The 16625-nt window shown below is 35.7% G+C and overlaps 4 protein-coding genes across 7 annotated transcripts; 2 read left to right on the top strand and 2 right to left on the bottom strand.

Moving 5' to 3' along the window:
* The first annotated feature begins 1242 nt into the window (after positions 1–1242).
* On the top strand, positions 1243–3539 carry WRKY23 (WRKY DNA-binding protein 23). Its single transcript, NM_130294.4, has 3 exons — positions 1243–2331; positions 2448–2591; positions 2864–3539. The coding sequence occupies exons 1-3, from the start codon at positions 1895–1897 to the stop codon at positions 3294–3296; spliced, it is 1014 nt and encodes a 337-aa protein (NP_182248.1). The 5' UTR covers positions 1243–1894; the 3' UTR covers positions 3297–3539.
* A 1757-nt stretch (positions 3540–5296) lies between these two features.
* On the top strand, positions 5297–8693 carry AT2G47250 (RNA helicase family protein). Its single transcript, NM_130293.4, has 7 exons — positions 5297–5650; positions 5728–5930; positions 6017–7101; positions 7525–7650; positions 7747–7985; positions 8089–8207; positions 8292–8693. The coding sequence occupies exons 1-7, from the start codon at positions 5360–5362 to the stop codon at positions 8416–8418; spliced, it is 2190 nt and encodes a 729-aa protein (NP_182247.1). The 5' UTR covers positions 5297–5359; the 3' UTR covers positions 8419–8693.
* A 550-nt stretch (positions 8694–9243) lies between these two features.
* Positions 9244–10157, bottom strand: AT2G47245 (long chain acyl-CoA synthetase; the record flags this gene model as incomplete). Its single annotated transcript, NM_001337256.1, has 3 exons — positions 9244–9552; positions 9767–9830; positions 9913–10157. The coding sequence occupies 3 exons, from the start codon at positions 10155–10157 to the stop codon at positions 9469–9471; spliced, it is 393 nt and encodes a 130-aa protein (NP_001325158.1). The 3' UTR covers positions 9244–9468.
* A 276-nt stretch (positions 10158–10433) lies between these two features.
* Positions 10434–15844, bottom strand: LACS1 (AMP-dependent synthetase and ligase family protein). 4 transcript variants are annotated; one of them, NM_130292.4, is made up of 17 exons: positions 15606–15844; positions 14361–14537; positions 14141–14204; positions 13960–14049; positions 13817–13873; positions 13671–13719; positions 13502–13578; positions 13238–13372; positions 12805–12972; positions 12491–12601; positions 12256–12410; positions 12090–12165; positions 11862–11979; positions 11385–11770; positions 11084–11266; positions 10876–10995; positions 10434–10772 (listed from the first exon to the last, which is right to left on the bottom strand). In NM_130292.4, exons 2-17 carry the CDS (start codon positions 14504–14506, stop codon positions 10725–10727), a joined length of 1983 nt encoding a protein of 660 aa, NP_182246.1. In that variant the 5' UTR covers positions 14507–14537; positions 15606–15844; the 3' UTR covers positions 10434–10724. The 4 variants fall into 4 exon arrangements, with proteins under 4 accessions (NP_182246.1, NP_001318440.1, NP_001031554.1 ...); NM_001337254.1 differs by lacking the exon at positions 15606–15844 and adding an exon at positions 15148–15597 and having other exon boundaries at positions 10510–10772; NM_001036477.1 differs by lacking the exon at positions 15606–15844 and adding an exon at positions 14682–14757 and having other exon boundaries at positions 10510–10772.
* Between the last annotated feature and the right edge of the window lie 781 nt (positions 15845–16625).

The following is a 16625-nucleotide window of genomic DNA, read 5'->3' as shown; positions in this document are numbered from 1 at the left end:
GGAAACAAAATCATGGAAGCATGCAAAAGGAGAGCTAAGTTTGCAAGCAAATTATACGAGAGTGGGTCACCACTCACTCTTGTACACCACACGTGCATGCTTCTTCTTTCCTTATTTTTTGTTTCGCAAAATCAAAAACAAATTTAGTTTTCGCAAAGCCGAGGTAAACAAATTCAAAAAGGATAAAGCAAATTATATATAGGAAAATCGGTAAAAAAAGAACAAAAAGAGAAATTCAAATCTTGACTTTGTTTAACCTTTAGCTTTTCTTCTTTAGTCATCGGGATCACCGCTGTTTATAAAAAAGATCCATGAGGCATGCAGGAGTTATACTAATCCGGGCCCTTCACTTTGATCTATTCCGATTTTCTTTGGGTCCACTAACCTTTAAACATATGGAGTAGTACTATAATCTTATTTATCAAATTATATAGTATATCCGCCTACATCAATAATTGGTGCTACGAATGTATAAAAAACACTAATCTTAACGTAATTAGGAAAGTAGAAAGAATATTGTGTATTACCTAGTAGTAAGTATGTGAGAAACCGATTTGTTTGATTGAATAAAATTTAACAGTAGACAGTTTGTGATATGCAACCTGCAACGTATACATGTTCGTGGCCCCAAACTGAACTAAATATTATCATAACCTTGCTATATGTTTCCACGTATTTCAATACAAAAATATACACAATCAACACACATGTATATGTCATAGCTTTGTAACCAGAGTTTTACAAGTTTTCTGCGTTCTTTGGACAAATTTTCCTTTCGCTTAATTATTAAAAACTAAAGTATTACTTCGTTCACAAGCACCAACAGAAAGAAGAAGAAGAATATTAGACCTGCGGTGCAGGCTTTTTATCAGATATTTTTCTTCGCATAATAACATTCCAAAAGACAAAAAGAAGATGTGAACACGGTCCATTAAATTCGGCCTTTTCGATATAAATATGATACTAATATATGTTAATTCTCCACCACTTTAAATTATTTATTTTCATAAAAACGTCGAAGATTTTAGATTCATACGTGCTTCTTTCCTGATCAAAAGTAGTGTCGATCACATTTTTCTTTTCGCTTTACAAATTTACTACTGATTATTTTGTCTAATAACAACGAAACATTAATACTACGAAATTTCGACATAAAAATGATTCTTGATCACGATTCACGGACAACGGTCTCACCGCCCACACATGACTCATGGCTTGAGTCTATATATTGAAACAATTTAGGAAACAATAAGGACAAGTCTCTTTTTTTGTTTAAAGATGAACAAATTTTTGTGTTCACATTAATAAAAACTAAAAAGAGGATTCCCATGCACACGAACCAACACCAAGAGCCTTTTTATTGTATTTTAATTTCTTTATTTGAGCCAACAACTATTTATTTTCGTTCTTCTTTCACACTAGCTCTAAAAACCGGTTTAACTAAACCAGTCAAAAACCGGACGTATGAAAGCGTTCACTGTCTTCTCTGACTTACGCGTTGACCAATGACTACAGTATTTTGAAAAAACCTTCGTGTGATATAACCGGTTACTGGAAGTCTGTAACCATCCGTACTGTATATTTAACCTGCTATTGCCGGTCAATAAAAAAAAATCAAGGACCACCATTTAACACAGTGCGGTGACAAATATCAAATCCTTGAGTCATTATTATCTCTTTCCTCTCTTACGCCATACATTTCATCTTTCTTCTCTCTCTATCTCTCCTCTTTGAACCCTAAAAACTCTTTCTTTACAAGGATTGATCTTTTTGTATTTTTGATTTTGACATTTGCTTTGTGTTCGATCTCTGTTTTGATGCGATTTCTCTGTTTTTAAAGCCATTTGATAGATTGTTTCCGGTAAAGCTCAGCGAGAGAAGAAGAAGAACAACAATGGAGTTTACAGATTTCTCAAAGACGAGTTTTTACTACCCGTCGTCACAAAGCGTTTGGGATTTCGGAGATTTAGCGGCGGCGGAGAGGCATTCTTTAGGGTTCATGGAGTTATTAAGTTCTCAGCAGCATCAAGACTTTGCTACTGTTTCTCCTCATTCCTTCCTTCTCCAAACGTCTCAACCGCAAACGCAAACGCAACCATCGGCGAAGCTGTCTTCAAGTATCATTCAAGCTCCACCGTCAGAGCAATTAGTGACGTCAAAGGTGGAGTCTTTGTGTTCGGATCATTTGTTGATAAACCCACCGGCGACTCCTAACTCGTCATCGATTTCGTCTGCTTCAAGCGAGGCTCTAAATGAAGAGAAACCGAAAACAGAAGACAATGAAGAAGAAGGAGGTGAAGATCAACAAGAGAAGAGTCATACTAAGAAACAGTGAGTTCTTAAAATTTCTCACTTTTTTTTTTGTTGAGTCCAGAAGCTGTTCGATAAAAAGTCTCAGAGACAAAAAAAAAAAGAAGTATCCTAAAGAAAGCATTTTTAATGAACAGGTTGAAAGCAAAGAAGAATAATCAGAAGAGACAGAGAGAGGCAAGAGTCGCATTCATGACAAAGAGTGAAGTTGATCATCTCGAAGATGGTTATCGCTGGCGAAAATATGGTCAAAAAGCTGTCAAAAACAGTCCTTTTCCCAGGTATCAGCAAATATATCCATATCCTTTGACCATAGTTTTACAACAACAAGAAGAAAAATCAAATCTTTTTCCTTGTTGTTTTGTTTCTTCTTTTTTGATTTGCTCTTGGGTACATGCACTATGTTAATTTGTTGGATCTAGCACTGTCCCATTGTTTCTTAATGTTTGGGTGTTAGTGTTTACTAATTAAATTTACTACTGTTTACAGTGTCCAAAGAAAGACTTAATTGTGAACCAAAGTTGATTTTGTGTAAATGGTGTTTCGTTTGCAGGAGTTACTACCGTTGCACAACGGCTTCATGTAACGTGAAGAAGAGAGTGGAGAGATCATTCAGAGATCCAAGCACTGTGGTTACAACCTACGAAGGTCAACACACTCACATTAGTCCACTCACGTCTCGTCCTATTTCCACTGGAGGTTTCTTCGGATCGTCAGGAGCTGCTTCGAGTCTCGGTAATGGTTGCTTTGGGTTTCCTATTGATGGCTCCACGTTAATCTCTCCTCAGTTCCAACAGCTTGTCCAATACCATCACCAACAGCAGCAACAAGAACTCATGTCTTGTTTTGGAGGAGTCAACGAGTACCTTAATAGCCACGCTAATGAGTATGGTGATGATAATCGTGTGAAGAAGAGTCGAGTTTTGGTTAAAGATAATGGACTTCTGCAAGATGTTGTTCCGTCTCATATGTTGAAGGAAGAGTAGTAGTATATATATAGTCTTATAGTTTTAATCTAGTTTTTTTTTGTATAATTGTCTAAAAGAAACGGATCTTTTGTTCTGATGAAGAAGATGTTTTCTTATGGTTCTGAAATCGTAAGGTAATGATGATTGTACCAAGCCGAGAAAGTACTTGTGATTTTCACCATTGAATCACTATAAATGTAATTTTTATTTACTGTGAACTTATATTATAAATGTGTGAACTTATAATTTATAACACAAAAATGCACCAGATTCTTAAAAAAAATATGTGGACTAGTAAACATGATTTTGTAAATATTAGGATTGGCAAAAACTTCTTAATCGCATAATAATAATTTGTCGTTTTGTAAATTACTGATCGTAGGCGATTTACAACAATGGTCGTCTTTTAAAATTTGTTATGGGCTTTGCATGAACACTATGTCAAAGCTAGGCTTTGTAGTTCGTGTTTTTTTTTTTAATTGAAAACTTATTTGATCTATGATTCTAATATAGTAGCCTTCTAGGGTTTCAGGTTAATCAATCTCTCTCTAGTCAAATACACAGTCAGTTAATTGTTTTTTGTTTGTTTCGCTTCGATATATGTCTTGGAATCTGGAAAAATTAACTAGTTTCATAGTAATCAACAAGATTAATTAAGCGAGATAACTAAAGAGGAAATTAATGCGAAACTGGAAGCATAAACCCAACTACTTCTACCTACTCTTCTCTATGTTTCTATCGACCCTTCATGATTTCTCTTATTTATTTTTAAAACTTTATTTACCCCTTTTGTTCTTGTTGCTGTTTCATGATTACACTGCGGTGAAGAATAAAGACGTATGCACTGTGTTATTGTTGTTAGCTATTTTCAATTATTTAAAAAAAAAAATTCAAAACAAAGGAGAAAAATTTGTCACTCTCTTCACTAATTTTAGTCTTCTTTTAAAAAGGGTTTGGTTAAAATGGTTGTGAAACAGAGCAAATACCAATCATAGCTTTGTGTCATCCCCAAAGGGCATAGACTTGTGGCCTTGTGAGAATAAAGTAGAGAAACAAGTTACCATGCAAATAAACTTTTTTTGTTTCCTTTTTCTTTTTGTTACTTTTGTAGCCATGTGTGTGTGAGAAAATGTTCTACATAACAGAACAAGGAAGGAAAAACAATCTTATGAGGTAATATCACTTTTTTGTCTTTTTGTCTAGTGAGTGCATAGCAACGCCATTGGCTTTAGTATGTTTGTATTGACCTTTACGGTGAGTGATAATCCCTAACCGAAGAAGGTACATAATCATTGTCCCAAACAAAGCCACGAATGCAACCGAAAGCAAACGTACCAAAACTCTCGATGGCTTAAAAGTAAATGACTAAAAGACAAACTTAAGAGACCCATTGTATCAAAGAAAACAACTAACAATTTTGCTCATCATGTCTCCAAGTTTATTCCACTTTCAATATACATTTGTTAGATCCAAAAGACTCTCAAGCCGTAACAATATCATTGAAGAAATACTTATTTTACCTTAGCAGTTTTGAATCAAAACGACAATAGCTACTAAAGAAGAAGAAGTCAATGAAGGTATTCAAACCCTGATGTCAAACTCAACCTTGGGGTAGTAAATTTCGAATTAAGTGACGATCAAATTCGCAGTCTCAAATGCTTTCTATGCACTTCGTATTGCAAATGCAATGCTTAAGGATACCCTTAATTCTATTTGCGTCAGTCCACTTTTTTTTTTTTGTTGTATTTTGTTTAAGTGGTGTAAGTGTTTTTTTCTCTTTCTATTGTACCATATCCATCCTTGTCAAAGTAAGAGGAGGCTGGAGAGGTTCTTTGTGATCAATAATCAAAATGCTAGTGTTTTTACTTTTTAACAAACAAAAAAAGAATGAGAGAGTCAGAAAAATATATTCAGAGAAACATGGGCTTTACATACATAGGTCGGCCCACAAGGGAACTTAACGGGCCTTGGTGCCTAAAACAAATATCAAAAGAGACAAAAGGGGTTAACCTGAAAAGTCCTCGCGCCGCTGCTTATCGTTGAGCCTAAAATCTATCTGTCTCTCGTTTTGTTCGTTCGTAATGGGTACAGAGAGAAAACGGAAGGTTAGTTTGTTCGATGTTATGGAAGATCCTTCTCTTTCGTCGAAGAACACCAAATCCAATGGTCTCGGACTTGCGGCGGCGGCTGGTGGTGGAAGCAATCTGATCAACAAATGGAACGGAAAGGCTTATTCTCAGAGGTATTTCGAGATTCTGGAGAAGAGGAGAGATCTTCCCGTTTGGCTCCAGAAAGATGACTTTCTCAATACTTTGAACTCTAATCAAACTCTCATACTCGTCGGTGAAACTGGTAGTGGTAAAACTACACAGGTAGCTCAAGCTTTCAATTTCGATTTTGGAATTAGTGTTTAGTGTGATCCAACATAACATTTCATTGTATTCTACAGATTCCACAGTTTGTATTAGATGCTGTGGTGGCTGACAACTCCGATAAGGGAAGGAAATGGTTGGTTGGATGTACCCAGCCTCGTAGAGTTGCTGCAATGTCTGTGTCTCGTCGTGTTGCTGATGAAATGGATGTCTCCATTGGTGAAGAAGTTGGTTACAGTATTCGTTTTGAGGATTGTACTAGCTCTCGTACTATGCTTAAGTGAGTGTTTTTGTTCTTCTTTCTTTGGCTTCTCAGCTTTATAACGTTTCTGTTCTGATCATAACCTTTCTCTCCTGTTATTACAGGTATTTGACTGATGGTATGCTTTTGAGAGAGGCAATGGCGGATCCGCTTTTAGAGAGATACAAAGTTATTATTCTCGATGAAGCTCATGAAAGGACTCTAGCCACGGATGTGCTCTTTGGTCTTCTCAAAGAGGTCTTGAGGAATAGGCCTGATCTTAAGCTAGTTGTCATGAGTGCAACTTTAGAAGCTGAAAAGTTTCAGGAATATTTTAGCGGTGCTCCTCTTATGAAAGTCCCTGGTAGGCTTCATCCTGTTGAGATCTTCTATACACAGGAACCTGAGAGGGATTATCTCGAGGCTGCTATAAGGACTGTTGTTCAGATACACATGTGCGAGCCACCTGGAGATATTCTTGTTTTCTTAACTGGAGAGGAGGAAATAGAAGATGCTTGCCGTAAAATCAATAAAGAGGTCAGCAATCTTGGAGATCAAGTGGGTCCTGTCAAAGTTGTGCCTTTGTATTCTACTCTTCCACCTGCGATGCAGCAGAAGATTTTCGACCCTGCTCCAGTGCCGTTAACAGAAGGTGGTCCTGCTGGACGAAAGATTGTTGTCTCAACCAACATTGCTGAAACCTCTCTAACCATTGATGGGATTGTTTATGTTATTGACCCTGGTTTTGCTAAGCAGAAAGTCTACAACCCACGGATTCGAGTTGAGTCATTGTTGGTGTCCCCAATATCAAAGGCAAGTGCTCACCAGAGATCAGGTCGTGCTGGTAGAACTCGCCCTGGAAAATGTTTTAGGCTCTACACAGAGAAGAGTTTCAACAATGACCTGCAGCCACAGACATATCCTGAGATATTGAGATCAAACCTTGCAAATACAGTCCTGACATTGAAAAAACTTGGCATTGATGACTTGGTGCACTTTGATTTCATGGATCCTCCTGCTCCTGAGACACTGATGCGGGCATTAGAGGTTCTGAATTATTTGGGAGCACTTGATGATGAAGGTAACTTGACAAAGACGGGTGAAATAATGAGTGAATTTCCCTTGGATCCACAAATGTCAAAGATGCTCATAGTCAGTCCTGAATTCAACTGTTCCAATGAGATTCTCTCGGTTTCTGCAATGTTATCAGGTACATCTTCTACTCGTAAGTATGGTTTGTCTTCTCCAAAGTTCATTATAGATGTCGGTTTACTTGAGCGTACTATGTTTCACTTCACTTGAATTTACGGAAATAAGTCTGTGTGTATGTGAACGCATCTATAAGTATGTCATACACATGAACATCTACTGCATCCCATGTGTCTTCTTAAAATTCACTAGTGTCTGTGTTTGCCATTCAATTTTAATCTTAGAGTTAGGTTGTCATAAGCAGCTCACTAGTCACTAGTTTGGGGTCTCCATGTCCATGGTTGGGGAGTTCTAAGTAAAACCTGATGCATCTAGTTGCAGTTTCTCAGTATTCTCACAAGCAAATGGTATCGTCTCTCGCCTCTATGCATCTGCTGACCTCTTCCATGGGCATATTCTGTTATAAAAACAATTCTTTCTCTAGTACCGAATTGCTTTGTCCGGCCTAGAGAGGCTCAAAAAGCAGCAGATGAAGCTAAAGCTAGGTTTGGACACATTGATGGAGATCACCTGACGTTGCTAAACGTGTACCACGCCTACAAGCAAAACAGTGAGTTATTTTTTCTCTATCTGCAACTTTTCTCTTATAGCTGCTTAAGACAAATGAATTTACCTCACCAACCCTGCTCACTTGAAATTCTCATAGATGAAGACCCAAACTGGTGTTTCGAGAACTTTGTCAACAACAGAGCAATGAAATCTGCAGACAATGTCAGACAGCAGCTAGTGCGGATAATGTCGAGGTTTAATCTGAAGATGTGCAGCACGGATTTCAACAGCCGCGACTACTATGTCAACATAAGAAAGGCCATGCTTGCTGGTTATTTTATGCAGGTGGCTCACCTAGAACGCACTGGCCATTACTTGACCGTCAAAGATAACCAAGTATGTCTTGTTTTTTGCATTCTGTTACAGATTTTGATTTCCCGATTATAAAGAGATCCTTATAGCTTACATCTGACGGGTTGCCTGTAAATTCTGGTGGCAGGTGGTTCACTTGCATCCATCTAATTGCCTGGATCACAAACCAGAGTGGGTGATTTACAATGAATATGTCTTGACTACTCGGAATTTCATACGCACTGTTACAGATATCCGCGGTGAATGGTTAGTTTCCATCTCTGGTTCCTGTTATCTCTTGTTTATCAACATCCGATGGATTAAAAACCGAATATCTTTGCTTGTATATAGGTTAGTCGATGTTGCTCAGCATTACTATGATCTTTCCAACTTCCCCAACTGTGAAGCAAAACGAGCCCTCGAGAAGCTTTACAAGAAGAGAGAGCGGGAAAAGAACGAGAGCAAGAACCGGAAGTGAAGAAAATCACTCTCTTTGCTTCGACTAGAGGATCAAATCACTCAGAGAAGAATGTCTTAGTCACAAGACCACTATGATTTACCCTCGTCTTAAATTATGATGGATACTTTGCTTTGTTTATGTTCAATGAAAGAATCTTGCATTACTCAAAGTGTGTTCTTTTAAAACCTCTGTTTGGCAACTCTATATAACAATGTTTCTGATAATCTCAAGTATGAGCTTCAGTCCAGCTGATAGCGTCTTGCTCTTCGCTCTGGTCCTCGTGATCAATCTCCTCAACTAAATAACACTAATTGACCAGCCCTTCCTAAAGAGATCCACCATACATGAATAATCCTCCTTTTCTGCAGCCATCCCAAACCCACCCACCCATCAGGCCATCAACATGAATTGCTTTTCCCCTTCAAATATAGTCAGTTTTTAATTGACCCATTGCAGTTTGGTAACCATCAAATTAATTTAAATTAAATTGTTGATTTTTATGCACCTATCATAGAACTAGTTCAAATTTCCGGAAATAGAAATATAAACAAGCATATCGCCATCAAGTTTTATAATGAGTGAATGATGATCTTTTTCTTGTCTCAACTGATACAAACTTTAACTTTGTTACCACTAGAGAAATATCATCAAGGATTACACATCATATGCTTTCACCTGAAAGAGGTCTTTGTCCTACAAAGTTCACTCCTTCCTCTGCCCTCATTAGTGCCAGATCATCAATAAGAATAGAATTCATCATGCTACCTCGTGAATTCTGTGGTAAACAGACTTGCATTTGTATTTTATCAAACAAAAAAGGTTCCCAAAAAAAACAGATCTGCAGTAATTTTCTCAACCATCTGAATGCTAACACTAGTAGTCAAAGCAAATTCAAACTTCAATATGAGCTTGAAAACACACAATCTCAGATTTTCCTAATAACCAACTAAGTAATTAAGTTCACCAGGCCAAAGGCCATAACCAGTTTCCCATTTGGTATCACAGAGAATCCTTCATACAATCTGTCACAAAGTCTTGAGGTAACCTAATATACTAAACGCATACGAATCACTCTCCAGCTCGTAGCGCTGAGCCGATCAAGAGAACTTCTTCGTATACTTCCTTGTACGTTTTCCACATATACGGTCCAACCTAAACCGATCCATACAAATATAGAAATAAAACAATATGTACAGAGAGTTTTAATCAGTAACCAGAACATACATCATATAGATTTGTATTAAAGTTGTTGTTGTTGTCACCAATTTGATAGAATGCATATTGTTGGAAACGAAGTTATGTATACAAATTTATTTTGACCAGAATGTTCTCTCTATTTTTAGTATGAAGCATTCAAGAAATTCACCTTCTCATCCACAATTTGACGCCATCCAAGCATCTTGTTATCAGGAAATTTTTCCACAGATTTACTAACAAAACCCAAAAGATATTAATTAACAATCAAAGAGATATCATATAAGAAAATTAAACCTGATTATTAACAATATATACCTGAAAATGTCCCAAGTAGTGATGATATCAGAATCTCGAGGAGGAAAACCTTTCTCCGACAAAAGATTCCGGTACACCGGACCTGCAGACGACAAAAACACTTCATTTTCTCTTTCTCTCTTATGTTTTCCTTTGAAGGATGATTGAACATATATATTGCATATTTCCGAAATAGTGAAAATACGTAATCGTATATTTAGATTATTAAACAAAATCGTTGAAATGAAGATATGTTGAAGTTTCATTAGGTGATCAGTGACAGCTCCCCGGTTACGTATTCCGTACTTTAAATTCGTTATACATAAATTACGTTATATTATAATTTCATTACAGAAATGGCATTAATTGACTTAATTTCCTCTTGAGCATTATGTTGTTTTAGTCATCACTCTGATGTAGTTTCTAGCTTAACCTAGGGTTTGAATGAGAATTTAAGAAAAAAGAAAAGAAAAGTCAACAATAAACAAATCAACAATGAAAACCAAAATGTATTTTCATATTTTTCTCAACATAATTTAATATCACTTTTGAGTTTTTTTCTAGACTTTATATGAATCAAATTCATAGAACGGGTTATTGGATAGTAAGTTAAATCGTAGTGGTAGTTACGTGGATTTTGGTAGATTATGGATACAAATAGAGAGTTACATTACCAAAGCAAAAATCAACAAAAAAAAATTCCATAATTATGATGTCATACAACATAAAAATAAAATATTACATAAAGCATAAAGCTCATATCTATGAATTATTGATACATATAACGTACATATATAACTATCAATAACAGCACACACATCATCGCAACACTTTCAGATTTTCTTTGAGGCCAATTTGCGGTACATTTCGTCGATTTGCACCTGTATAATGGAACGTTAGCGGATAGAATGGCTGCAAATATCTAAATTCAACATTTACTATCTATAAAGGAAATAATAAAAACACTAATCTATAAAATTAAACCTGATAATATTTGAGAAGATTGTTCCTCCGATTCTTGAGCGTCGCAGTCACTAAGTCTCTCTCTACGTCGAAAGGTTTTGTCTCCACTGTCACCGCTTTGATGTACTCAAACTTTCTTAGCTATATTTCTCACATCCATGAATATTTCTTTTAGTATTTATTTTAGAATAAAATTGAAGAATTTTGATTCAGACAAAGTCAAACAAACCTTGTTCTTTTCTGCCGTGGACTTCAGTTCTGAAATGATGTGTTCTTTTAGTTCCGGGAAAGAACAGAGTTCTTCGAATGGTTTAGTAAAACCGAGATCTTTAGCCCACCTGTTGACGGTTTCTGGGTTGGGAACAACCACCGCGACAAGCATAGATTTGAAGCTGTCTCCATAAACCCATATCTGAAAAACAAGCATTAAGGATAGTCAGACAACAACTAAATGATAATTAAGGAGAAACCCTAAAAAGGATTGTTTGCTTGCTTGGCAGGAAATCATGATTGATAGTTGAAAAGCTTACATCTTGGACAACAGAGTTTTGCCCGAAGATGTTTTCCAAATGCTCGAGAGCAACATATTCTCCTTGAGAAAGTTTGATCAGATTCTTTTTACGATCGATGATCTTGAGTACTCCGTTTGGAAGAATCTCACCTATATCTCCTGTGTGGAACCATCCATCTTTCATGACTTCTTCAGTGAGTTCAGGGTTCTTGTAATACCCTGAAAACATACATTGTCCTCTTATACAGATCTCTCCTGCCGGATTTTCTCCGAGCGGGTCATAGCCCATTTCAGACACCTCTTCAAGCCGTATCTCGTTGTAAACCGCTGGAATACCGACTGTCCCTAGCATACACATCTCGTCCGGGAAACCCAAAGCCGTTCCTCCAAGTGTCTCCGTTAGACCTAGTCCAAACAATCAAAGCAAACTTTCCTTGGCAAATACGAAACAGGGAGAAGAAACCCTAGAATGTAGAGGAGATGTAAAGTATTATACCGTAGCCTTGAACGACAAAGCAACAACAAGTAACTCTCAAAAACTCTTCAATCTCAGGGCTCAAAGGTGCTCCTCCAGATACTAGCAACCGGATGCGACCTCCCAATTTGTCTCTAATCTTTAACAGAAAAACAAAACCTCTAAAAGTCAGGTTTATGTGATGACCATAAACCTAAACAAAAGCACCAAAAATACAAAGAAAAAACCATTATATCAACTGCTATTAACCTTTCTGAAAGCAATGAAATCAGCCATGGGTGAAGCTTTACTATGAGAGTACCCACGATTCAACCACGCAAGCTTGCTACATCATCATTTTGTTTTGCAAGGTTAAGCTATTAGAAAACAGAAAAGTTAGAAGAAAACAGAGCAAAAACGATGAAAAGTTACTTACTGTTTGTAGAGAGCATTGAAGATGAATCTCCTTCTTGGGTTAAGTTCTTGAAGAGCCTTTTGAATCCCCTCATGGATTCTCTCAAACACTCTTGGTACTCCAGCTAGATAAGTCGGTTTCAGTTCTTGAATATCGTCACGTAACACGTTCAAATTCTACATAAATCAATACATCAATTCTCTTAGATTCTTTATCCATACTCCATCAAAAAAAAGAAGAAGAGAGATTAACATACTCCATGGTAATAGCCGACGGAAGCGCCTTTGCGAAAGAAGTATTCCTCGTTCATACGGTCAAGAATATGAGCCAAGGGCAAGAAGGAGAGATACACATCATCATGTGTCATCTAATCCGCCCAAAGAAAACAGAGGATTAGTCATAAGTAAACAGAGGATTAATCAATAGTAATCAGATAATATTTGTTCTCTACGATTTTATTAGTAGTTATCATTATAAATGTCAAAATATCTAAATTTTTCTATGTCTCAGAATTTATTTGAATTTTGGTTAAAAAGTGTCTACTGTTCCTTTGAAGTAATTATGGGTTACCTTATCTTCAAACTGGTCCATATAGAGATCCATCCCAACAACAAAAGTCGCGACCGCTTGGTGAGTCAAAACCACACCTTTAGGATCACCGCTTGTGCCGCTGGTGTACATTATGGTGCATATGTTAAACGCCTTAGGCGGGTTCGTGTCTTCCGGTTTCTCACGTCCCTGGTCAACGATCAAATAGTCAACAAAAAGATATTTATGGTAATATCAACGTCGCTTTGTGTGTGCACCTAATTCATTTAATTCTCACATACACTCTAGTACCTAATGCCGTCAAGTTGGGTTGCCTGTCATTTTATATACCTCAGAGAATGGTCCGAATATAAAAATAAATTATAAAACTCAAGGATACATTATAGGAAAAAAAAAAAAAGAAAAAAAAAACTCAAGGATTACTACAATTTAGTAAATAAAAAGTGAGACGAACCATATGGAGAAAATCGATCCAGGAGTATGTTTTGACTCCAATTTCTGAAGCCTTGTGGCTAAGCTCGTCGCTCACGTTAGTGAAGGAAACTATAGCTTTTAGCCGTTTAGCACATTTGCAATCTGGCTCAAGAAGCTAAATTTCAATAGCATGAACAAAAGAAAACAAAAAGTTTATTATTCACTTGATGAATACTTTTGAAAAATGTTTTAATTAGTTTAATGATAACAATTAATTAGTGAAATAAATTTAAAAGATCTTAACTCCTTTAATTTTGGTGTCTTGGACAAACACAAAGTCGATTTCCGCATGCTCTACAATGTAATCGACTGCTCCTGAACCTAAAGAACATCATATACACACAATTTTGAGTCGCGTTCTTGAGTTTGAGTCAAGAAAATGTATATGGCGAAAGGAAAAAAAAAAGACTTACCCAATGTATCATATAGAGGTACACAGATTAGAGTGTGAGCTGCACAAGCCTAAATATGTTCACATCAATATATTGTTAAACATAATTAAGAAATTTGGGAAATATCAATCAGAAAAGTATTTCATTAAGAAAATAATGAGATGGACCTCCATTGCTATGATCCACTGAGGACAATTAACACCGTAGATCCCCACTCGACTCCCCTACATATAACATTTTATTACGATGTGAATAACAAATCTTCAAAAACACAAGTTAATCTTGAAAGAAGGTACAAAGAAATATTTACAGGTTCAGCTCCGGCGGCTCGTAGTGCAGAGCCAATCTGCAAAACTTCTTCGTATACTTCCTTGTACGTTTTCCACATATATGGTCCAACCTAAACCGATCCGTACAAATATACGTATTAACCCATAAATATTTTCTCTTCTTTTTGTTAAGTAACAATAAGAAAAATTCAAGAAACTCACCTTCTCATCAACAATTCGACGCCATCCAAGCATATTATTGTCAGGGAATTTCTCCACTGATTTACTAAAAATAAAACCCCAAAAGAGTGTTTATTAATTGCAATAATTATACACAAAAGGTGATATATGTCTAACTATAATTTGTTTTTTTTTCTTTTTATATATTCAACATCTAACAAGAAAACTATTTATAAATATATTTAGAGTCTTAGAGATATACCTGAAAATGTCCCAAGCAGTGGTGATCTCAGAATCAATCGGAGGAAAACCTTTTTCCGACAGAAGATTCCGGTACACCGGACCTACCGACGGCTTTCCGTCTATTCCTTTAACTCCCTCTTCTACCTTAGCCGCAAAAGACTTCATTCTCTATTTCTCTCTCTTGTTTTTTTCTTCCCTGAAGAGAAATTTAAAATGAATCCAACCGACGGAGTTAAATAATAAAATTTAACACTGCCGAATAGAGAGATTAATGGTACAAATTTTCAAGCAAAAATGTGAAATAGATAAGAGAAATATAAAATGAGGGAATTTATCATACTTTATTCTTGTTTTTTTAGTCAAGTTCATAGTGTATTCATTAAGGTAGCAGAATTTATCATAGTTTTGCAATTCCGTGAAATTCTGTGAGTTGGGAACATACATAAATACATAGATATTAAAGTTTGATGAATTGTTCTGCAATGGAACCTTTAGATTATAATCTAACAGTTATAGATCAATGGCATTAATTGTCACCAGTCCGGTCCACCTAACCATACCGATCGAGTGCAACCCCAAAGTTTCTCATTTATGATAAACAACAACCTAAGATACCAAACTACTCCATTTGGATTTGACACAAACTTGGTTTCCGTATTTGTGGTTTGATAATGAATAATATTAATTACATACGTATATTTTCCAAGGATTCAAGGAAGTACAAATCCTAGCGTCTAGTATTTTTCTGTCATTAATTTCGACTAAAATTACAAATATTATGTGACTAATATTATTTTTAATAATACCGTAAACTAAATCGCTAGTTTAGAGTCACGCCCTAAACGTGAGAGCATGCATAACCCTGGCTTCACTCTCTTTATCCTTTTTTCATCATCTTCTCTATTATTCATAATATTGCAAATTGAAGAATTCAGTCGAAATATGAAAACCTCTGAAAAAGACAATAAATATGATGAAAGTGATGTATGTATTGTAGTTGCAACGCTCTCTAACCAATGTAAGGACATCGAGAGAGGACCATTCATAGTTTTTTTTCTTTTTTCTTGACGTGAGGAATATTCATAGACGTTAAACACTTCAACTCTTCCCATTCTCTTTTCTAAACATAAAATTCTGGATTTAAACTATAAACTTAACGAAATATCTATCCTGATATGATCGATTAATCATAAAAGGAAACAAAATGAAGATAATATAATTATAACCACAAAAATAAAAGGGTAACAAAGATTAAGCAACCGACCTTATTTTAGTTTATAGATCAAGGACTGGTTTATAGATGATCTTCAGATCAATGGTTTGAATCCGGTAGGTCGGATTATTATTTTAGAAGCTTTGTTATTTTTAAAGATTTTCTTAGCTTAGAAATAATTTGGAAATGATCAGAGAGAAAGAGAAAGAAGATAATTTGATGAGGAGCTGAGAAATGGATGTTGGTTTATATAATAATATATGAGTTGGTTGATACAGGCCAGGTCTGTGTATTTCTTTCATTTAACTCTTTTTATTTTTGATCCAATATATATATATATAGTGTTGTTTGCGGAAAGTTTTTTTTTTCTTCTATAAATCTTCAACTACTATTTTCCATTAATTGATATTACGTCCTCTATGAGAAAACCATTTGTATGGCAATGAATCCTTTTGGAATTAACATCATGTAAAAACAGTCTATATCTACTACAACTTGTTTCCTACTTAATTTGAGAATCAATTTGCACAATCATTTATTATTATTTGTTGCAACTGCAAAATTATTTTTCCAGTTTGCAACTTGTATCGTACTCTAAGAATCAATTTGCAAAATCATTTTGATAAAAGTGTTCTATACTGGATTGATGGATTTGTGACGAAATCTTTATTTGACATTTTCCCAAAACTAAAACATTTCGTATCCATTTCTTAAAGTTGTTTTGGATATACTATTGCAGTTAGCCAGTTACCGTCACGTGATTACTGGTAAGTAGCAACCCAGTTTGATTTTGTTTCTATTTCATGATGTAAGTATCTATTTTTGTTTGTAATATTCACTATTTAAATGCTTTTATCGAATCAATGCACATGTAGGATATCTAAAACATTACCGTTGATCTAATCACTTTTAAGAGATCCAAGGACCTTGCCAAAGAAAAACACTAATTTCATTTTCATCTTTTTCCGTCTTCTCTATTTGTAGAATTTCAAAGATTGTGACAACTAAAGATACATTGTTTTGTAAGAAGTCGTTCATGTTTGAAATTGTTGAGAGTTTCTCCATCATGCA

Source organism: Arabidopsis thaliana, chromosome 2, assembly GCF_000001735.4.
Source record: "Arabidopsis thaliana chromosome 2, partial sequence".
In the NCBI taxonomy this organism is placed as follows: Eukaryota; Viridiplantae; Streptophyta; class Magnoliopsida; order Brassicales; family Brassicaceae; genus Arabidopsis; species Arabidopsis thaliana.
Note: the sequence above shows the minus strand (reverse complement) of the source record. Positions and strands in the feature narration are given on the sequence as shown.